The 24,478-nt window shown below is 36.8% G+C and overlaps 1 protein-coding gene across 1 annotated transcript in view; it reads right to left on the bottom strand.

Moving 5' to 3' along the window:
* Dh44-R1 (Diuretic hormone 44 receptor 1) overlaps nt 1-24,478 on the bottom strand; it is a 1,227,197-nt gene that overhangs the window by 401,967 nt on the left and 800,752 nt on the right. The window contains exon 6 of the mRNA XM_069844580.1: nt 22,330-22,519. Within this exon, the coding sequence (XP_069700681.1) occupies nt 22,330-22,519 (190 nt within the window). The remainder of the gene's footprint in view (nt 1-22,329; nt 22,520-24,478) is intronic.

Genomic DNA, 24,478 nt, shown 5'->3' with positions numbered 1-24,478 from the left:
TATTACCGGTTTCATTTTGTTGCAGAGGTTACCAACTACTCCGTATGAATAATTACTTATTTAATAACGGTATATCAATTACATATACCTATATGAAATTTACGGGAGCGGAATGGTATTTGGTGATATTAGACAAATGATTAAGCATAGTAGACTATTACCTAACATTCGCTTTACAATTCGGAAAATCTTGACAAAAATCGACGGGTAGTCAGCCCAAGTAGGAATGGAACCCACACACAGGGACATTATTTATTACTGTTGTTTAGTCAACTGTCCGAAGACATGTTTAAACCTCATTAATAAGGCAACTAATCCAGGAGAAAATGGGATGAGTGCCCAGTTCCTTTCCCCCTTCGATGATCTCTATACATATCCTGCAGATATCTAGTAATATCATCTCCTGTATTGTGGTAGAATATATTCATATTGTTTTACGTTTTATATTTTATCAGTCATTATGAAATAATTGTTGTAGTTTATCATGAGTGAAATAACAAACCTTATCGAGATAAAACATATTTGTTGGGTTTCGATACAGATTTGGATATTTATTGATATTTTATTATACTTTCTTTAAATAAGATCATTACAGCAGGCAATTAACATAACCTACTCATATTACTAACGAATTCTATTCTGTGTTTTCATTATTGTGATAACTGATCTTTTGCTGTTCCTTAGATCAATTATTACAGTACAATTTATAGCCTACGAGATATCCTCAAGCACATTGGATTCCCCCCCCCCCCACATTATTGCTTCCTAGGTATCAATCGTAATGCATGTTATAACAATGTATATTACTATTATTGTTATTATTATTATTATTACTATTATTATTATTATTATTATTATTATTATTATTATTATTATTATTATTATTATTATTATTATTTGGAGAATGTCTCCAAACACTTGGAATTTAATGTTTACAGAAATCAAAGAACTACGAGAACACTTTCACTAATATTTTAATGCTGCAACTTGGTGCATTTTATCGTAAATTGGTCTCCCGTGTTCTCTGAGTGGCCGTATGTAACTAAGAGGAGAGATTCAAGAACAACTCTGTACAGTATCTGCGTTTTATTAATACCCAGCAGGTATCAAAGACGACGCTATCCTTTGAAAATATAAGATAAGAATTTCTTTATTGATTAGGCTTTCTCAGATGCCGCTCCAGTTACAAGAAGCGGTAACATATGACTACCAACGATGCCGTTGCATTTTTAATTGACATGCCGATATCAACTCCACGTGGAGTACGGAACACCGTTGCCGATCTCGAGTTTATTGACACGAGTTGAAATAAATATATCGCTAATGATAATTGTAACAAGGCACTATCTTTACAGCGGAAACGTGACAACAACGCTTGACATTGCAAGTATTGATGTGTGCAAAAAAGATATATCATGGCACAAAGTATTCCGACAGGATATTAAATGAACGCGAAGACTATATCTGTAACACAACGGTACAACGTCTAGGTCCTGTTGGAAACATTTTTACAATATTTGAAGAGGAAAGGTTTCGTCAATTGGAAATTCTACTGTAAATGAAGGTAAATTAGGGTGAGTTTCACGACCGAAAAGAAAAGCCGACATTCCCACTGCAAACTGCAAAACGTTTCATCCCATGAAGGCGCTCTGAAGCCAAAAATATCGTCCAATTCATCTGGTATTCCAGTCATAAAATGCTTTGGCACAAATGTGGAAGGTCTATACTTCGGTTGACCTACTTGTTCACAGTTAAGCAAGCACATTAACCTCTCCATGACACTTTATGTTTCCTGCCTCAATATATATTAATCACTAATACATTAAAGTTGCTAGTCGACTGCGGACTTCATATTTTAATTGTCTCGGATAATATATAGAGAAGCCGAGCTCCTAACTAACACCTGCCAGCAACAAATTGATGTCATTCATAGGTGCTGTTCATGGATTCGTGATCACGGGGATACATTTATTGCAGCTATTATCAGATTTATGGCTAAGCGCCTTTCAAATCGATTTCCGTTTGAAGGCTCTGAATATACGATATGAGTTATAGTTCACTAGAGTCTTCAAAGAGCATAACACTCCGTTACACTCTAGACCTATCTGAGCCGACGGGTGTACTGGACCACACATCTGGGAAACAAAGGGGATTTATAACCTTATCAATGACAACAGACACCTACGACAAAGTCCACACCTGTGGAGTAACGGTCAGCGCGTCTGGCTGCGAAACCAGGTGGCCGGGTTCGAATCCCGGTCGGGGCAAGTTACTTGCTTGAGGTTTTTTCCGGGGTTTTCCCCTCAACCCAACACGAGCAAATGCTGGGTAACTTTCGGTGCTGGACTCCGGACGCATTTCACCGGCATTATCACCTTCATATCATTCAGACGCTAAATAACCTAGATGTTGATACAGCGTCGTAAAATAACCCAAAACTCTACGACAAAGCTATAGTGTTTAAACATACAAACCGGAAATATTTTAAAGGAATGGAGAAACATACTACGGCAATGCATTCGTATGACTTTTAAGATAAATTATCAAGTCTTTACTGCATGCAGAAGCCCAGGCGATTCTCCTCCTCCCAAAAAAAAAAAAAAAAAAAAAAATAACAGACGGCATAGTGATGACTAGAGGTAGGAAGTTCGTACCGAAACATAGATATCAGGTTGTGTGCAGCCACAGTATACAGCAGTGGCGGCTCCTGTATATTTCTTAAGAGGAGGAAAGAAGTTAACAGTACAAAATTACACTTTCTTCAATGAAACATGTTATAACTTAGCCTACATGCATACATGTAAGACCAGGTAGTGTTGGGATTGGCCTCCCCTTTTGTATAGCAGTGATCTGTTCTTATAAATTGAGTTTCCTAAATTGTTCAAAATATAATATATTTTCACGTCTATTCATTGTTGAATAATTGCACAAATTAACAATTACAAGGAAATTCACAACCTCGGAGCATTTTTCGCGCACACTACAGCATCACACGTGTTGGAAGAGAACAGCTATTAACACGTAACCGAAACCGTTTTACTGAAGTGGGAATGGGAAATAATCTGTTAGGAAAGCGAGAACACTGCACTCAGCCACGTGGTCTGTGTTGCCATATGTACATTTTAGAAGTTCAGTATCTCATGCTTTTGAAGAATGTCAGTTCTTGTGAAGTCGTACTACTATTATTGTTACAATATAGTTTGAGAATTTCAGGTTTAAGTGAGCTGCTGATGGCCTATTAATTTTTTTTATATTAAAATAATATAGATTGGAGTACTTTCAATTTCAAATGTATTTGTACAAAACTGACAACTTTGCTGCCGCCCTATCTAGTAGACAATGAATGGAAGTGAATTTCAGGAGCCAAAAGATCTGTGATACTAACGTAGAACTACTTCGTCTTTGTTTTATATAAACCCGACTTTAATTTTCAAATATCTTCGAAAGGTTCAAATCATGAATAGTAGCCTATATAAAGTGCAGTGAATAATATTTCATTTATAATGTAAAACTGTTTTTATTATGCCTTCTGTGTGTTGTAGTCAGGTTGTATGCAACATCGCTAGATCACAGCGGTAGCGAGCTTGCTGCACGGCCAGTCGGTTTCTATTTCCCACCCATGCGCAGAATCAGAGGAGGATCTCCTCCCTATATGTTCATTTACTTGCTTTAAAACTCTGCTTCTTTCTCTGGCCGCTAGTGCGCTGTTGTCTATGTGTGTTAACTGCAGTAGAGGAGGAATGGATTGACTTTCCTCCACACAAACAATCTTGCATTCTTCTCACAGTTTTCACGCAGCGCATGAGCGCGCGTCGTTTAAAACTCGATCAACCGAGGTTTTCTGATAGCTGTGAACTTAAAAATTATCGAATCTTCCTCGAATTTCAAGGCACATATTTTATTTGGTATTTACTTTCAAAAGAAGAAAAAGGTTAGGAGGACGTTCCTTCCTTCCCTCCCCCAAGGAACCGCCACTGGTATACAGTATATATCCGCAACTGTGGATGGATGACTATCGTACCTACATTACAGCAATATACACAGTAGGGAATAAGTTTCATTACGTGCTAACGCTTGCAGCGGTGATGTGCAGTTTAGTGAGTGGTTTTTAACATGGCAGAATTTAAATCTTCCAATCACTCGAAGTTGAATCCAAAACTTCAAGATTTACTGGTAATCATACAAGCATATTAGCAAATGGAGATACATATTACGTGGAAATTATGAAATGTGTGTAGGCATACATAATGTAAAGAAGGAATATTATATCAGAGACGCTGTGCTACGAAATATTTATATGGAATGCGTTTCTTTCCACGGGAGATACAACAATCAAGAGAAACATTCTACTTCAAAATTTGACTCAAAATAAATATAATTTTTTGCTTTCTCGACCTATGTACCATATTGGTATGTTTCAAAATTCCTTCAAACAATTGTCTACAACAGTCACTCTGCTACGGTTCAGAAATATAGAAATGACTGACGCTGCGCGATGTGGAAGGATAATAATTATTGTTTAAATATATATACCATACCAATCCGCAGAAGTTCCAATAGTCATTAAATCAAAAAATTAGAAGTGTGCTTGAAACGAATTACTGGTTTAATGTGATGTATCATATACGAAATGCACAATTACATTCACAAAGCTGTTGTTCACTTGGTGACACAGTGAGGAATACTGCATCATATTTAAGATTTGCTCCAGCTACGTCTTGTCACGTAGAATGAACATTTTCACGCTAAAAATATTACTTTTCTGATAAACTGAAAATGTAAATTATTATTATTTGTAAAAGACTAAATACTTATTATTACTTATTTTGTTTGTTATTCACATATGTATGTGTTAATTTATAACACTGAAAATTACGAAGAATGTAATTGCTAATTATTGTCTTTTACACATTGTTAATTTTTCATTTTGTTTCTGATTCTAAGATCACGGATCACTTGCACAAAGATAAGTTTGGTTTGTTGACGTTGAGAGTGCGTCACTACAGTTCATTTGGCAGATATATAGTTCAAGCTCACACAACAGTTTTGGTACGAACTTCTTATCTATGCTGATGACATATGCTAAATGAAACACTTCTAACACAAATTATGGAATTTTAAAATAAAATTATACGTGGTTAACGTATGACTTGCGACGTTGCAGAGTAGGACGGCGCTATCACGTAGCCTACAGCAGTTAAAGCAGCTGAGGAATTAGTTGCATGTCGTTTGTGTGTACTTGGTTCATTAGCTGGTACCTCTATCCGGAGCATCACCCGTTCTTCTTCAGTCTTCTATTCCCGAAATACCAATTCCTGGTGATGGTCTTGTGTACTGTACCTCATGTCTTGAGTGGCTGATATCTCCAGAAGACAAAGTCTCCGAATTGTGTAGAATAAAGTCTCTATATACTAAGAGCTGAGATATGTAGAATTATTGGAAGACTTTTATGTCCACTAACTGTTTTGTCCCCCATATAATTTCGTCCACAATAAATTTAAGTCTATAGTTTTCTACCCCCACCACTGTCATGTCCAGTGCCATTTGTCCATCGCATTTATGTCCATTATGCTCTTATCTACGTACTGACTAATCACTGCTGTAATGTCCATATGAAGAGCGTTTTTTTTCTTACAAGATCTTTATTCAGCAATAAAATTCAAATATATGCTTACATATTCTTGATAATTTTCTTCTTCTTACGCCAGATTTGATATGGACATAACACGTGGTATAGTAGATAGCGGTTTGCTTGCATAATTGTGACGAAGTCTCAAATCTAAACGGGAATGTAAATTTAATTAGCATTTAATCATACTTTATGTATCTTTCTTCAGGGAAGGATTACAGAGCTGTGTAGCGGAGAATCTATTTCTTTGAAGCTCTGAGCAAAGACTGTCATTTTTATACTCGTACAGTACATCTCCTTTATTTATTTTCTTTACTATGCCTTTCCACCATTTCACATAGTTCGCTTTACACATACGCACAGCAAAGCCAATCCTTGGGCGATTCTGAATGTAGCTGCATACGTAGCTAACATTGCTAATGAAACCCACATAGGCAACCCACTCATGTGTTGCAAATAAGTTAGAAAAACTCACTGTCGGCTAGTTACTCATAAATAACTAACTATACTTCTATATTCTGTGAGACAAAATCAAAATATATGATGCTAAAATACAGAAACATTTTGTGTAATTTCAGCACAAGACTTCCAATATTCGGTGTTCTAAGATCATAGGAGGTAGAGACCGGCAAATCACATAAGACTCACGCCCGTACCCGGTTGCCGTCAAGCTTGGGTTCCGGTGACGCTACAAAGCAAGTTAACTTTTAGCCTGAACCCATTGAGCCCGGGTTTTATAGGTTCAGTCCAGGCGGGACCCAAGAAAGCCTGCCTGTTTGCTCGTATTATAAGGTAGAGTGACTTGCATTCACGGAAGCCAGTCTGCGCTGGTTAAGATGAAACAGTACTAGTTTGAAACCTAAGTTCGTTGGCTATTTAGTCACTTAAAAAAAATCTTTATCTTATGGTCCAACATGGCAGATATTTCTTGATTAAAGGAACACAGTTTTACGATTTATTGCGCTACAGAATTCATAAAGTAATAAGACAATATTACACATTTCATATTCCTGCAAAGTGCATCTGACTCAACAAAATACTGTAGTAACATTTCGTAACGGGAAGGGAAGGGAAGGGAAGGGAAGGGGAAGGGAAGGGAAGGAAGGGAAGGGAAGGGACTTTTTGATTGGAAGTCAAATATACTATTTATATTAGATAAATTATGTTATCTTCCTCATCAGTAAATAGAAATATAGTTGGGAAGAGAAGAGAAGAGAAGAGAAGAGAAGAGAAGAGAAGAGAAGAGAAGAGAAGAGAAGAGAAGAGAAAGAGAAGAGAAGAGAAGAGAAGAGAAGAGAAGAGAAGAGAAGAGAAGAGAAGAAAGAGAAGAGAAGAGAAGAGAAGAGAAGAGAAGAGAAGGAGAAGAGAAGAGAAGAGAAGAGAAGAGAAGAGAAGAGAAGAGAAGAGACTTTTTGATTGGAAGTCAAATATACTATTTATATTAGATAAATTATGTTATCTTCCTCATCAGTAAATAGAAATATAGTTGGGAAGAGAAGAGAAGAGAAGAGAAGAGAAGAGAAGAGAAGAGAAGAGAAGAGGAAGAGAGAGAAGAGAAGAGAAGAGAAGAGAAGAGAAGAGAAGAGAAGAGAAGAGAAGAGAAGAGAAGAGAAGAGAAGAGAAGGGAAGGGAAGGGAAGGGAAGGGAAGGGAAGGGAAGGGAAGGGAAGGAAGGAAGGGAAGGGAAGAGAAGAGAAGAGAAGAGAAGAGAAGAGAAGAGAAGAGAAGAGAAGAGAAGAGAAGAGAGAGAGAAGAGAAGAGAAGAGAAGAGAAGGAAATATGTTGAAAAGATATTGGTAACAATTATTATGAATATCAAGAACTATTATAGAAAAATATTTCATTTTAATTTTTTCCTTATCAACAATTAAAAGCCTCATGAATACCTGTAAAGCGTATAAAAGTTTTTCGTTCTTCAGAATATTGATTTGCTATTTAAATTCTGAGGAACAGATTTCTTTTTATTTATGAAGCTGAAAGTTTGAATGGTTTGCATTAAATTTATATTACTACGATGAAAAGGAAAGTGCAAGTAATTTATAATAACTGTTGGCATTTAATGGATATTATGTTGACGAAAAATAGTTTTCTTTGTCTTTATTAACGGTACGTTTCAGAAGACAACAAATTAAGTTTTCAGTAGTTTATCTATATCTATAGGCTTCTTGTCAGGTTTGAATGACTTGGTTCATATTTATCATGCATCTGAAAGCAGCAGTCTGCTGCAGGTCGGCGGAACCCAACAGTCCTTTCGGGTCACTCTTAGGACTGTTTGGGAGTCACGTGCAACCACACTGCCTGCCTGCTTGAGAGGGAAGGTTACAGGCGGGCGAACGATACGAAGCGTAAGCCCGCTCACGGACGTAACCAGTCATGGGCAAGCCTGATCGACAGTTTGCCTGTCTCTGATATGAGGGTAATTGTGATAATATTTTTACAACTATTTCGTTCTCCTCCGCTCACTGTTACACAGTTACAACAATTAGGCTGCTTATGTTTCTGTATTTATGGACGTGAGGTCCATGTCCATATGAACATTTTCACTCAAAATTATTCAAGAATTAAAGTATTATAATATTAATATTATTTGCATTAATAAAACGTATTGCTAGAACAAATACATATTGTTTTATATAAACAATTAAAAAAATCACCCTAGCACACCGAGAAAGGGTACATACTCGTGTTCAAAGGCATTGCACAAACTTTTAAGATAAGTATTTTATTAATTAACAGAATTAAAAGTAAAAAGAGAAAAAAGAAATAGGGTAAATTAGGGTCTGTTGGACAGTCGGGCATATTGAACACTTTGTACTTTAACGTGTTACCTCGCCACTTGTGGTCACCACATTCTGCTAGAAGTCAATGACGGAAGTAGCCGCACTCGTGACTACTTCCGTCATTGACTTCTAGCAGAATGTGGTGCCCACAAGTGGCGAGGTAACACGTTAAAGTACAAAGTGTCCAACATGCCCCAATGTTCCAAGACCCTAATTTACCCTACAGATATTACAATAATTGAAACACTATATTTTATCCCTAAACAATAATTTTTAATTAATTTTTTTAAATAAGGAGCATTAGCAAATTGAATATTTGAGAACTTAGCTTCTTCAATTTTAATTAAATTTCATGAAGGATAATCTATGTTTTCTTTGGTTTTTTCTCCTTCTTATACTATTTTCGGATTACCTGTTTGTCGGCTTAATTTAGAGACATTCTATATTTGATTACAGTATTCTTGTCTGACAGTTTGTAGCCTGACAGAGTTCGCAGCTTCTTCCAATCTCCTAAAATGTTCTGTTCCCAATCCATTGTCCTAGCTAATGTCCAAAAATAAATTTTAAATCTATTTTAATTTGTTTAATTCACTATTCCTACATAACTTGTATAAACATGTTAAAGATACTCTGTGGATAATGATATTAAAATTTTTGAAGTCATTGGATGAGATTAGTTATCATAATTAAGCTTCGTTTGATCAAGATTAGTTTCTTTGCAAAGGAACTTCCCTATGTATGAGCTTATAGAATGCGACAATCTGTGTGCATGGTGATCACACTGACAAACGTAAAACTCCAAAGCCTTTATTCTCTCCTCCAAGTTTGACAGTGAAAGTTCGTTAAGTAGGGAAGACAAAAGGAGAGGCGAAGAAGCTGTTAATGGCGCCTGTATGTTGCTTGTTACGTCACGTGACAGATTGTACGACTTTATTAACATGTTGAGTTTTGCTAGGGAAGAAGGAACATCACGAGCTCAGCATTACAACGAATTCTGACAAAATACTACGTGTAGCTTGTGTGTTTGTAATTGTTATTTTTTTCGAACATATATTTATTTTGTTTTTAAAATGGAAACGAATCTTATTTAATGGTCTTCCATGTACATATGTTATATATTAGGCTGTGTAATATATACATGGGAACCGTAAGTAATGTCATTAATTTCAGGGCGGTTTTCTTCAGATATTCCAATAAAAAAGTTTAATACAATTTTGCTCGATTTTGCTTCCTTTTCGATATAAAAATTGTTTTATATGAAACATTCCATAGCGTGTTTTGGGAAAGCCATTCATTTAATTCCCAATATCCTCGGTCAGTTTAAGAGAGCAGCGTGTTACGATAATAAATGAATTTTAGTTTTGTCCTTTAAATGTGCAGAAATTTGATCCGAACAAATGTAACTTTTCGCTCTGAAAAAGAATTTAAAAATATTACATTTCATGGTTCAAATTTCTGCATATTTGAAGGACAAAACTCAAATTATTTCAATCATTTATTATCATAATACACTGTTCTCTTAAATCGACTGAGTATATTGGGATTTAAATAAGTAATTTTCCGAAAACAAGATACGACATGTTTAATATAAAACAAAAAACGAGCCAAATTGTATTAAACTTTTTTGTTTGAAATGTCTCAAAGAATAATTCCTTGAAATTAATGACATTACTCACGGTTCACACTATGTATGTATGTATGTATGTATGTATGTATGTATGTATGTATGTATGTATGTATGTATGTATGTATGTATGTATGTATGTATGTATGTATGTATGTATGTATGTATGTATGTATGTATGTATCTATGTATGTATGTATAATTTGATTTTTTTTACTTTGTTATTTAACGACGCTGTATCAACTACGAGGTTATTTATCATCGATGTAATTGATGATAGCGAGATGATATTTGGCGAGATGAGGGCGAGGATTCGCCATAGATTACCTGACATTTGCCCTATCATTGGGGAAAACCTATAATTTGATTTAATAGGTGTAATATAGACAAAACTAGTATTAGTATGTATGTAGAATGCAAGCTGACAGATTGTCAAAACAGATACTGTAATCCCAAACCTTATTACTCCCTTATTATTGATAAAATTTAATTAAAATTACAGCACCTAATTTCCCAAACATTTAATTTGCTAATGCTTCTTATTAAAAAAATAAATACAAAATTATTGTGCAGGGATAAAATGCAAAGTTTCAATTACTGTAATATCTGTTTTTCTTCTTCTTTTTCTCTTTTTACTTTTAATTCTGTTAACTAACAAAGTACTTACCCTAAAATTTTGTGCAATGCTCCCTGAATATGGGTATGTACCCTTCTTCGGTGTGCTAGGGTGACTTTTCTATTTGAAAACAGTATATACTTTTGTTCTAGCAATACATTTCTATTTTTATTCCTTACTTACAAATGGCTTTTAAGGAATCCGGAGATTCATTGCCGCCCTCACATAAGCCCGCCATCGGTCTCTATCCTAAGCAAGATTAATCCAGTCTCTACCATCATATCCCACCTGTCTCAAATCCATTTTTATAGGCCTATTATCTTTCTATCTATGTTTCGGCCTCCACAAAGGTCTTTTTCCCTTTGATTTTCCAACTAACATTCTATATTCACTTCTGGATTCGCCCATACATGCTACATGCGCTGCCCATCTCTAACGTCTAGATTTATTATTCCTAATTATGTCAGGTGAAGAATGCAATGCGTGCAGTTCTGCGTTGTGTAACTTTCTCCATTCTTCTGTAACTTCATCCCTCTTAGTCCCAAATATTTTTCTAAACACCTTATTCTCAAACACCCTTAATCTCTGTTCCTCTCTCAAAGCAAGAGTCCAAGTTCCACAATCGTATAGAACAACAGTAATGTAATTGTTTTATAAATTCTAACTTTCGGCTTTATTGACAGCAGACTGGATGATAAAAGTTTCTCAACCGCATAATGACAGGTACTTCCCATATTTATTCTGCGTTTAATTTCCTCCCGAGTGTAATTTATATTTGTTACTGTTGCTCCAATATATTTTAATTTTTCCACCTTTTCAGAGGATAAATTTCCAGTGTTTATATTTCTATTTCGTGCAATATTCTGGTCACGAGACATAATCATATACTTTGTCTTTTCGGGATTTACTTTCAAACCTATCTCCACTTGCTTCAAGTAAAATTCCCGTGCCTTCCCTAATAGTTTGTGGATTTTCTTCTAAAATATTCACGACATCCGCATAAACAAGCCCGTTCAATTCCAAACCGCATCGAAGAATAGGATTCGAAACTCAGCGACTCTTTGTGACTGGAATTTGTGGTGAACGGCGACCATCATTGGTTCAGGGTTTTCCATTTTCCATAGGCCTAACGTAGCCCTATGTCTATAATTTTTTATTAAGCACTACAATCATCATTAACACAGTGTAATACAGAGCTTAACTCCCATTTTTTCCTTAATTGATTATTTAACGACGCTGTATCAACTACGAGGTTATTTAGCGTCGATGGAATTGGTGATAGCGAGATGATATTTGGTGAGATGAGGCCGAGGATTGGCCATAGATTACCCGACAGTTGTCTTAGGGTTGGGGGAAACTTTGTAATAAATCTAACCAGGTATTCTGACCAACCGGGAATCGATCCCGCGCCCAAGCTGGCAAGAGTCTTATCCGACTGAGCTACGCTGGTGGCTGATCTCAACGCACTAAAAGTAAGTTACTGTTTCGACTAGTTACAAGTGTAGACTATAGGGGATCACTCGATATGATATTAAGAATAAAAGCACACTCCATCGGATCGGCACCGATCGGGGACGCCAAGGTGGCGAGACACGCTGGCGTATGGGCATGTTCCTGGTGGACGATATTCACTTGCATGTGGCAGATAATCACGGTGCGAGCTGGAAGATATCTATTTGCTGAGGTCCATTGGTATTCTGGGAAGATATTACCTGATTTTCTTTAAAGGACTGCGTGCCAAATCGGTGACATTTCCGGGGTGAATATCCATTCGTACGCACTTCACTCATCTCACCTCTATGTCCTCGTTGACTTTGCTAACGTCTAAATACAGAATGACTGGTCCTCAAATTCGCGCACGAACAAACACAAAGTAAATACTCGCTAGTGGAAAATTAGGGTTTTTCTTAGATATTACATCTTCTACGCCTTTTCGATTAAGCGTCAATTATCTGCGGCTGTAATATTCTGGCACTGCCATTAAGTGGGACGGGGAAGTGAAGGATCTGTGAAGTATGTTGAAATTGGTTGGAGTTTGAGATGAGTTCCGCTAGTTTGGATCATTATGCTCCAAATTAATTCCAGTTCTAGATTCTGATGAACAACTAAATTGTTTCAAACTTCCGAGCACCATTAAACGACGTTCAGGGGAAGCTAAGCATACAGTACAGTAACGTTCTCCAACACAAATTAATAGTTTATGGCGCATTGATTTGACAACGTTCAACTTATCGAAACTAACAGTAACGAAAAACTTTTCTTACTGCTTAATACGTTTTCTGTCATAAAGTCTAGATTCGATTCTCATCTTCAGTGAACAGATATATATTATTTTAATGTACCGAAGTACATATGATATTTCCATGCAGATATTCTGTGTCATCATACGATGAAAGAGTAATGGAACGGAGAAAAATTCTCTCCGGCGCCGGGATTTGAACCCGGGTTTTCAGCTCTACGTGCTGATGCTTTATCCACTAAGCCACACCGGATACCCACCGTTCCATTACTCTTTCATCGTTCAGTGAACAGGCTTTTGTAACAAATAGTTTCTATATCAGTAGATAGCGGAACTTCATGTACTCGCATGCTTTTATTGATTTGGAATATTGAAAAATTAAAAGTGGATCTTTGCCGATCATGATTTTTACATTCGAATGAAGCATATTTCGAGGGTTTTCTATTTTAAAAGCATATCCTTTATATTTTTATTTTGCATATTTAAACGCATACGTACATTAACCTATTTATTTCTTTTGCCCGACTTATTGTCCAATGTCAAACTTTCTTTCAGATAAAAATAAGAAAAATTCCCAACGAATATAAAAATTATGTCATAAATAAAGCCAATAATTATTTAATTACTGTTGAGGACATGGCATTGCGCAGACAGCAATGGGTATTTGTATAAGTTGGGTCGTTTTCCACTTCAACATGAGGCTAGCTGCTGCTCAGTGTACATACTAGCTGTGTAAGTGTAACTTTTCAGGAGCCAGGGCAAAAATATGCGGCGCCTAGATTTTTACCAACTTATTCTCTGACTTTGTAAAACCAAAAATGAATGTATTTAGAAACTAGCACTAGTAGTAGTAGCAGTAGTAGTAGTAGTAGTAGTAGCAGCAGCAGTAGTAGTAGTAGTAGTAGCAGTAGTAGCAGTAGTAGTAGCAGTGGCAGTAGTAGTAGTAGCAGTAGCAGCAGTAGTAGTAGTAGTAGTAGTAGCAGTAGTAGCAGTAGTAGTAGCAGTGGCAGTAGTAGTAGTAGCAGTAGCAGTAGTAGTAGTAGCATTAGTAGTAACAGTAATAGCAGTAGCAGCGGTAGTAGTAGCAGTAGTAGTAGTAGTAGTAGTAGTAGTAGTAGTAGTAGCAGCAGCAGCAGTAGTAGTAGTAGTAGTAGCAGTAGTAGCAGTAGTAGCAGTAGTAGCAGCAGTAGTAGTAGTAGCAGTAGTAATAGTAGCAGTAGTAATAGTAGCAGTAGCAGTAGTAATAGTAGCAGTAGTAATAGTAGCAGTAGTAATAGTAGCAGTAGCAGTAGTAGTAGTAGCAGTAGTAGTAGTAGCATTAGTAGTAACAGTAATAGCAGTAGCAGCGGTAGTAGTAGCAGTAGTAGTAGTAGTAGTAGTAGTAGTAGCAGCAGTAGTAGTAGTAGTAGCAGTAGTAGTAGTAGTAGCAATAGTAGCAGTAGTAATAGTAGCAGTAGTAGTAGTAGTAGTAGCAGCAGCAGTAGTAGCAGTAGTAGCAGTAGTAGTAGCAGCAGTAGTAGTAGCAGCAGTAGTAGTAGTAGCAGTAGTAGTAGCAGTAGTAATAGTAGCAGTAGTAATAGTAGCAGTAGTAGTAGCAGTAGTAATAGTAGCAGTAGTAGTAGCAGTAGTAATAGTAGCAGTAGTAATAGTAGCAGTAGTAGTAGTAGCAGCAGCAGCAGTAGTAGTAGTAGTAGTAGCAGTAGTAGCAGTAGTAGCAGTAGTAGCAGCAGTAGTAGTAGTAGCAGTAGTAATAGTAGCAGTAGTAATAGTAGCAGTAGCAGTAGTAATAGTAGCAGTAGTAATAGTAGCAGTAGTAATAGTAGCAGTAGCAGTAGTAGTAGTAGCAGTAGTAGTAGTAGCATTAGTAGTAACAGTAATAGCAGTAGCAGCGGTAGTAGTAGCAGTAGTAGTAGTAGTAGTAGTAGTAGTAGTAGCAGCAGCAGTAGTAGTAGTAGTAGCAGTAGTAGTAGTAGTAGCAATAGTAGCAGTAGTAATAGTAGCAGTAGTAGTAGTAGTAGTAGCAGCAGCAGTAGTAGCAGTAGTAGCAGTAGTAGTAGCAGCAGTAGTAGTAGCAGCAGTAGTAGTAGTAGCAGTAGTAGTAGCAGTAGTAATAGTAGCAGTAGTAATAGTAGCAGTAGTAGTAGCAGTAGTAATAGTAGCAGTAGTAGTAGCAGTAGTAATAGTAGCAGTAGTAGTAGCAGTAGTAATAGTAGCAGTAGTAATAGTAGCAGTAGTAGTAGTAGCAGTAGTAGTAGCAGTAGTAATAGTAGCAGTAGTAATAGCAGCAGTAGTAGTAGCAGTGGCAGTAGTAGTAGCAGTGGCAGTAGTAGTAGCAGTGGCAGTAGTAGTAGCAGTGGCAGCAGTAGTAGTAGTAGTAGCAGTGGCAGTAGTAGTAGCAGTGGCAGTAGTAGTAGCAGTGGCAGCAGTAGTAGCAGTAGTAGTAGTAGCAGTGGCAGTAGTAGTAGCAGTGGCAGTAGTAGTAGCAGTGGCAGCAGTAGTAGTAGCAGTAGCAGCAGTAGTAGTAGTAGCATTAGTAGTAACAGTAATAGCAGTAGCAGCGGTAGTAGTAGCAGTAGTAGTAGCAGTAGTAGTAGCAGTAGTAGTAATAATAATTTTAACCCGCGAACCTAGAGACCACCCAGAAAAGAGTTGATAAAATAATGGAGAACAGAAGTGGAATGTGCATATTAATAGGTGCTGTAGGCTAATTGCCAGAAGGATATATTACAAGAAAATAGGATGAAAACAAACTTTAAAATCTGTGAAAGCCAATTTATTTTCTTCGCTAGTCCACGAACCCTGACATGCATCTCGCACCCGACTTTCTCTACCAACCACAGTGTTGGAAGCAGAAAGAAATGTTGTCCCATGTAATTACTACAGTTAAACTAATAGATCATTGCATTCATATTCCTCTACCGCAGACAAGGATTTTCAGAATTATTTGGCCGTGGTTGGTCATTGTCACTGTGATATGTGGTGATATATTTTGGTATATATATACTACATCATGGACTGCGACTGATTTCCTGAATTTGGGCGAGCGGGCCAACAAACTACCGAGGACTTTTTATAGTATAAAGAAGGTTTTTGACTGGATATTGACCGCAGTTCCTCAAACTAACGCAGCCATAGCGATCAGTAACCCACAGAGTGTGACCATAAGAATAGATAATAGGAAGTAATTAGCTTGGAATATTTTCCATTTCCTTTGAAACTGGTGCTTTTAAGTACTGTCAAATTAAAAATGTCGACTATCCCGCTGTTTTTATGGAGTGTTGAATGTTTTCATGGCTCAAACCTACATAGCATCATATGATGTTAATAGACAAGTCAATGGGCATAGAGTCGAGACAGAGGGTTGATTGTGGGTATGGAGAATTGAAACTCATTACCGACTGCAGGAAGCGTTAATATTTAACACACTAAGTAATTTGTATGGGTAATTTACAACCGGACGCAGCATGCATTCATTTATGTCGATCATGCATACTAAGGGGTAACATTGGGCATTTATGGGCGGAGTTGAACATTATCGGTTTAATACCTTTTTAAATATTCATTCACTAAACATTTAATATTTAAGCCTCATCAATTCACAATGGATTCAATGGCAGTGAGTTTTAATAAACGGACTACTTATGCATCTGATAGTAGTGGTCACATAGCCTATAGCTAACCGACGACCCCATTACCTTCTGGCCTAATTGTCTATAAGTGGTTGGTTGCTTGTTGGTATCACTTGTGAGATTCGGACCTGTCTTTGGACAGTTGACTAAGCGACATAGTTTGTTTATATTGTTGTGACCCAGGATGTAGCTACCCCGTAGCACTTTCTTTATTGGTCTATGAAAATTCAACAGCCACTTCCACAAGGAGCTTTAATATTCTTCACAAAAGCCTATTCGTAGCGGGGTTTGCACACGTTTTCGCAATATCCATAGGAGCATTTGGAAAATAATTTTTTAATTTGTTTATACGTCACGAACATCACTTGCTATGTTTTTCGGTTTAGTTTTTCAGCAATCTGTGTATGAATGAAATAGTAATGTTTTTGATAATTTTTATGAATTACTGAAAGAAAATAACTGTTTAGTGTTCTGAATCTATACTTAGAAGAAGTGAAGCTTGCATTTGTGGTGCACTCTTTCATTAAGGGGGAACATTTAGCTTATCTGATCAAAAAAAAAATAATAATAATATTTTTTTTTATTTCTTCTCCTTTTTGTCTGTGAAAGAATTTTCTAAATATCTAAATTTGTTTCCGAAAATGCACCGTAAGAGTTCTAGACAACACCGCCTGTTGGTGAGTTCTCGCTCATTCTCCGACACTCAACATTTTAAAACCTTCTCTCATAACTAAAAAGCTATTAAAGATAACTACATGAAATTTTGTGCGAGATCGTGCGTATTTGCTTGTTTTCCGCACAGAACCAATACGCGGTAAGTGTGAAATACCACATTCACTATTCCCAACGTAACACACATAACAATTTCCCTCTTCTTACCGCTTAAGCGCGACATTCATTTTACTGCTTTAGGCTTTTAACATATTATTTTTAGAGACGTTTAACATAGTAATAATTATAAATTGGAAACTTACCACTGCAATTTCACCTAAATTGCAATGTTAATTATTGTTTTTAAATATTTGCAAAAATTAAGTAAAGTCTACTACTCCACGAAACTTATTGCATTCCTGATACAAGTAACATTAAGGAAGCCGTGAAAAAATCAACAAGATTCCAGATGCCGATGTTATTACTGCAATGTCATATAAATAAAATTGTTAAAATATTAAAATGAAAAATAAATCATTACATAACCTTACCGTTTGTTTTAAGTTCGCATTTATAGACTGGGGGAAAAAAAGACAGACGTATATCACGGCCTGCTGCAGTATAGTAAACACTGAAAACATTTTGTAGCAACAATGTTGAAGAAAGATATTTTGGCTTTCCGAAGTTACCGTAACTAAACAGAAACCAAGATGGAGATTTCATTGCAACTAATTAGAAATTCGTCTTTCAGGTATGTAATAAACGATCTTCGCACAAAATAATGTACGATACACGAGCGATATGTTTGTTTTCATGTTCTCGGAAATTAAAAAAGCTCAACTACGTTTCGCTTTCCAATCTTTTCCTCTACCATGAAAACGTCAACATACCGCTCTTGTAACGTATATTACTACTGCATAGTTATTGCATTTATCATGCTCTACAATGCGATATCTTTGTCGTATTATTAACATATTTTTAAGTGAAATTTGGACTCTCACTCTGAGAGAAGAACAGAGATTAAGGCTGTTTGAGAATAGGGTTCTTAGGAAAATATTTTGGGCTAAGAGGGATGAAGTTACAGGAGAATGGAGAAAGTTACACAAAGCAGAACTGCACGCATTGTATTCTTCACCTGACATAATTAGGAACATTAAATCCAGACTTTTGAGATGGGCAGGGCATGTAGCACGTATGGGCGAATCCAGAAATGCATATAGAGTGGGAGGCCGAGACGTAGATCGGAGGATAATATTAAAATGAATTTTAGGGAGGTGGGATGTGATGATGGAGACTGGATTAATCTTGCACAGGATAGAGACCGATGGCGGGCTTATGTGAGGGCGGAAATGAACCTTCGGGTTCCTTAAAAGCCATTTGTAGCTAAGTAAGTAAGTTCAAGAATATGAAGAAAAAATAATTACTACTGCAAATAATTTATAAAACAATTATTTTACCGGTTGTTCTGTATGGTTGTGAAACTAGGACTCTCACTTTGAGACAGGAACATAGGTTAAGGATGTTTGAGAATAAGGTGCTTAGGAAAATATTTGGGGCTAAGAGGGATGAAGTTACAGGAGAATGGAGAAAGTTACACAACACAGAACTGCACGCATTGTATTCTTCACCTGACATAATTAGGAACATAAAATCCAGACGTTTGAGATGGGCAGGACATGTAGCACGTATGAGCGAATCCAGAAATGCATATAGAGTGTTAGTTGGGAGGCCGGAGGGAAAAAGACCTTTAGGGAAGCCGAGACGCAGATGGAAAGATAATATTAAAATGGATTTAAGGGAGGTGGGATATGATAATAGAAAGGGAAAGGTATCCCCGTAACATGCCATGAAGGCACTTGGGGGGCATGGAGGTAGAGCCCCATGCTTTCCATGACCTCGGCACTAGAATGAGGTGGTGTGGTCGGCACCACGCTCTGACTGCCTTTTACCCCCGGAAAAGACCCGGTACTCAATTTTATAGGAGGCTGAGTGAACCTCGGGGCCGTTCTGAAAGTTTGGTAACGAGAAAAAATCCTGTCACCACCTGGGCTCGAACCCCGGACCTTCCAGTCCGTAGCCAGCTGCTCTACCAACTGAGCTACCCTGGATTAATTTTGCTCAGGATAGGGACCAATGGCGGGCTTATGTGAGGGCGGCAATAAACCTCCGGGTTCCTTAAAAGCCAGTAAGTAAATAATAATTTAATGATACTGATTCACAACCTTCTGGAATAGGCCGGGCAAAAGAGATTGAAGTATTTTTAAATTTTTAATATTATGGGAGCTAGGAGGGAAACTGTTACTGGCTGGACAAAAAAGTACCAACATTTCGAAATTTAAAATATGACAATTTTTTAAATACTAGTAGTGGTTCTTGTTAATGAAGATGTGAATAATAATCTCTTAAAAATTTCAATTTAATTCAGTCAAGGAGACTTGAGAAAAAACAAATAAATTTACATAGTTTTGATACAAGTTCCCCCTCAAATGGGTGAATTAGCACCACGCTTCGTTGGAGTGTAGGACGGCGACGTGATGGAATCGGAATTGCAAGTAGTGGCAGGAAACCTGCCTACAGCCCCTTGAAGGAAACTTCCTGGTGATAACTTGGGCCGGACACGGAATGCAGAATGAAATCACGGCAGTCCAGCCAGTATGCAGGGGACTGGTCGATGAACCTGCACGGCGCACAACGAATGCCAGTTTGTTGTATTGGCATGAGTCACGTGTGTACTGAAATCGCATTCATGAAAAGTTTTCGAGCACATTAAACACAGTGTACGGCGTTCATTGAGAACCGTTATCAACGCATTTAACAGGCCGGCGTCAGCCTCCCGCCCTACCTCGTGTACGTCGCATACCGGCACTGATGTAACAAAGCTGTACATTTTGGATACAATACATTTTTCCCCGCGGTCAGCATACTGTGAGTCCCTTCTTCCTGTGATTAGCTGATAAGTATTTGGAACTTTAATAGTGAAAGTTAGCCGGTCGTGTGTGTTACAATGATAAAAAAAAACACATCACAAAAATATAGAAACTAAAAATAATTCAACTTAATTTAACAACCGAAGACAAAAAAAAATACATTAACAACAAGGAAGAGAAACGTATTTCTGAATGAAGTGTGTTTAAATTATAACATCCAGTTAAACCAAGTTAATATTTCTAAGAATACATGAGACTCCCAATTTTATTCCAGACTAACACTTCTGAATTTCAAATAGTTCTTCAAACACTATACCACTAGATGTGCTTTCCTGAAACTCAGTGACTAAATTTCTAGAGCAGAGGCATCATTACTTGACCAACTTTAGTAACTTTTAAAATTTTAATAAAAACATTTAAAAATTTATAGTAATAATTAATTACTAATTCCACCATAATTACAAGTAAATAATAATTTAATAATAAAATCTCTAAAATTAATAACTTGAATTCCATTTTTGTTAATAATAATAATAATAATAATAATAATAATAATAATAATAATAATAATAACTCGTTTAGAAAAATATAACAGCAGTCCTCACTTTCCGGCTCGAACATAGGAACCAATCAGCCGACCCGGGTGGCGCAAGCCGTAGAGGCACGCAATGACTCTACGGCTTGGTCCGATGGGTTGTGGGTTCGAGTCCCGCCTCGGGCATGGGTGTTGTGTTAGTATAAGTTAGTAAACAGAAACAGAAAACTGAAAACCTGAAAAACAGAAATATTTCGGAAAATAGCCTCTGGCCGGATGTAGAAATTAAAAAAAAAAAAATCAGCGGTTGGAGCGCGAAAGAAAGTTAGATGACATCCGGGGTCTTCTTGTATGGAATGAAGATTAAGTTATATATGAACGAACTTCCAGAGCATTAGAATTATCAATAGGAATGTGTGACCACCCCGACGTAACGTCTTGTGATTATCTCCAAGGAACTCTAAAAGGCAAAGTGTACAAATATATTATAATTCGCATACCTTGAAAGAACTCAAAGACAACATCCGGGAGAACATCGTCTCCATTTCTCCAAGGAAACTTGAGTGAATGATACTTAACTTCTTAAAGAGGTGTGATAAATGGTTTGATAAAAAGGACTTTCTGCATCCCTTTCCTTAATGTGGCGAGTGAACTGTTTTCAACTCTTTGAATGTAGTTAGCGGTACACTGCTCGGCGTATCACCGATAAAAAAAATCCGAGTCTGCGAGCAACTCGGCCGACAGTCGGATCGCCGCGTTGCGGTTTCTATCCACCCAGTGCAATACGAAATGATCGACTTCTTATCCCTTAATTATCACACTCTAGAGCTCGTACTTTATGTAATTAAATATTCAGTTCCTATTTACTACGTAGCTGTAAGAAAAGCTAAAATGTCGGCGAAACATAGCAAAGGAATCATTATTCTAAGTTACATATTTGGTGCTTAATAAATATTTAGGTACTGGTATTACATTACATATTTTGAAAAATATTGCATATTTTCAAAGAATAAACATTTTTTTCACAAATTTTCCCTCGACGTCAGTAAGCAGGAAACTTCTGGACAGGCCCTTTACGAATTTTTATCGATAGTGGAAGATGGAACCAATAAACTGAGTGTTGTGCTGGGAGTAATCGGTGAGTGTGGTTCCGTAAAATTTAATGATCTATTGAAAAAAGAACCCTGGATATAGACATTTTTCTGCTGTACGCAAAATACTGTGTGCAGCTCCTTGAGAACAATGAGTATCATTCCTCATCTGAAATACGCTCCAGTTATTTCGTGCGAAGTTGAGAGGTCGTTTTCTATTTTTAAGAACATTCTAACACACAGAAGACAATCGATGACAGCAGAAAATTTGGAAAAATATTGAATTATTAATTGCGCCTCCAAACAATAATTAAATGAGGTTGAATCGCATGTGCACTTGTAATTCTTTTCAGTTCTGTTTTCTTATAAGTGTGCAAAAATACATCTAATAAAGTTTAGATTTTAAGTTACTTATCTTTTATTTATATCGACTTATTTTGATATTAAAGTTACATATTTATGTACATAGGCTATTTCTCATTTTCATATTACATAAAATTGGGCTCTAGTCATTACACTGTCGGAAGAGGAAGGAATTAGTTTGCGGTAACCATACGGATTACGTGGAAACGCCAAGAGAAAAATAGTAATAAATTTAAGATATCTTACTTGAAATACAGGAATATCCAGACCGCGATGCTGAGGGCGATGAGTGACATGGAGTAGCCGATGAAGTAGAGCGTGGTGGCAAGTTCCACGCCCGTCTCGGCTGGCTCGCCCATCTGCACATTGACGCACGACGTGTAGTCGGTGTAGTTGTCCCACGTTCCATTGCTGTGACACAATCTGGTGGCGTTCCCTGCAAAAGAGCATTTAATATATCAGGTATCGGGAATATGAAGTCATGCCCTCAGTAGCTAGTGCTCATTGCTGTACCGACAAACTGTTTTCAGAAGGAGTGGCGGGGTGTGATCTGAAGAACTGTGATAGGTTTGTCGTTGATTCCAACTGTGACTATAGTCTAAGCCTGCCATAAACACCTATTGAAAATACGGAATGCTTTTCATATCGACGTTGTTCCCTTCTACAAGGAAAACTGAAGCTAAAAGTTACTGAAATAGTACATTATGCAACGAGCCTATAATGATAGTAATTAAGAAGTGAGTATGGATATCTATGAAACGAGCGCAAGCGAGTTTCATAATTTTCATACGAGCTTCTTAATTACCATTATAGGCGAGTTTCATACGACTTTTTATGTTCGACCATATTTCTAACTTGAAATTACCGGTATTCAGATGTATACATTTTATTTGTACCTGACAAGATCGGAAGTGACCTTGTTCTAGGTCGTGAATTGTGAGATGTGCGCAGACGCGAAAGTATTGATTTTTTCCGAGGAACAATAATGTCACTGACCTTGATATAATCCCGTTAAACTTGATAATATTATAATATTATAACCTTGATTATTGAATTCGACATTGAAAAACGAGATGACAAATTGAATTTATTTGAATATTATTTACAATTAACGCTAGTAACAGAACATAACCTTCTGCGACAGTATTGGATTTCCAGCCTCCGTGACTTTTCGCTAATTCTCTTTCAATTGCATATCCGAGAATAATCGATACTTGCGGTTTTATAACGGTAGAAAGCTGACCTGTCATTGGCTGAACAGTTGTAACCTGAGTCGTCATTGGCTGAAAGACCTGACCTTTAATGAGTAGGTGTACTTTAATGACATGCATTAAAGGTCTGCTATCAGGTGTATAATTACTACATTTCGGCATGGTCGAGCATAAAATGTATTAAGTAATACTGAAGCAAGGGCGTCAACCAAAAGATAGGACACTATTGCCTTTAAACAATATTTATGCAAGTCAATTTATTTACGTCACTTAACAGTACTTTGTACTTATCTCTGTGTCTAACACTGGCCTTCATAAGTACTTCATTTACGTCTGCTGATTTCCAAATTAAGCATTCGCAAACATTTATACAAGTGAGAACAATAATTTTAACATTAATAATCATTTATGAAATATACATCACGATAATTCTGCAGAAAAACTATACCAAATTCTTAATACTTCTTTAACAATTGTCTACTACAAATAGTATAATTTAAGCCAGTGATTTTACTTTCCGGTATCTAATGCTTTCCACAGAATAACCTAGAACTATTCACCTGTTGTACGTAGTAATCAATGGTTGTATCGCCGTGCAATTGAAGTACTTAAGTTGGTTTGAGATGCTTGGGGCCTGATCGTACCAGCAACAAAGCATTAGGTCTAGTCCAGTGGAGACAGGGATTATTGTCGAAGGAGGTCGTATTTCGATATAATTAACAATCGTGTTTTACATTTAAATAGTAATCCCTTTTTGTGACGTCTGATGTGGCGGCAATACGTCCATTCATTACTATTTACAGCAGGTGTGCAGTGTTAAATTCAAGCCTATTGTATCGTCCTTATAAACAAATAATTAAAAATATTGCACCACATTTACAGCTTAAGGGGAGAGGATGGTATTTTGTAAGACTTTTTTCCTATTTCGTGTAAAATATTAATTTTTTGTATGTAGAGAGCTTATAGCTGTAGCAACTCATCCAAAAATAAATACTAAAAAAAAATTATTTGCGGCCCCAGATTTGAAAAAAATATACCCAATGCAGGAATTTACTAAAGCCGATATATCTAAACCATTTTTAAAGGTAGATTCATCCAGTTTTTTGCAATGTACTTGCAAAAGCATGGTCTACAAACTGTCTGTAACAGAATTGTGATATTTGTCCCTATCTTTGTAACATAAA

This window comes from Periplaneta americana, chromosome 13 (assembly GCF_040183065.1).
Source record: "Periplaneta americana isolate PAMFEO1 chromosome 13, P.americana_PAMFEO1_priV1, whole genome shotgun sequence".
In the NCBI taxonomy this organism is placed as follows: Eukaryota; Metazoa; Arthropoda; class Insecta; order Blattodea; family Blattidae; genus Periplaneta; species Periplaneta americana.
This window is presented reverse-complemented; position numbering and strand designations above follow the sequence as displayed.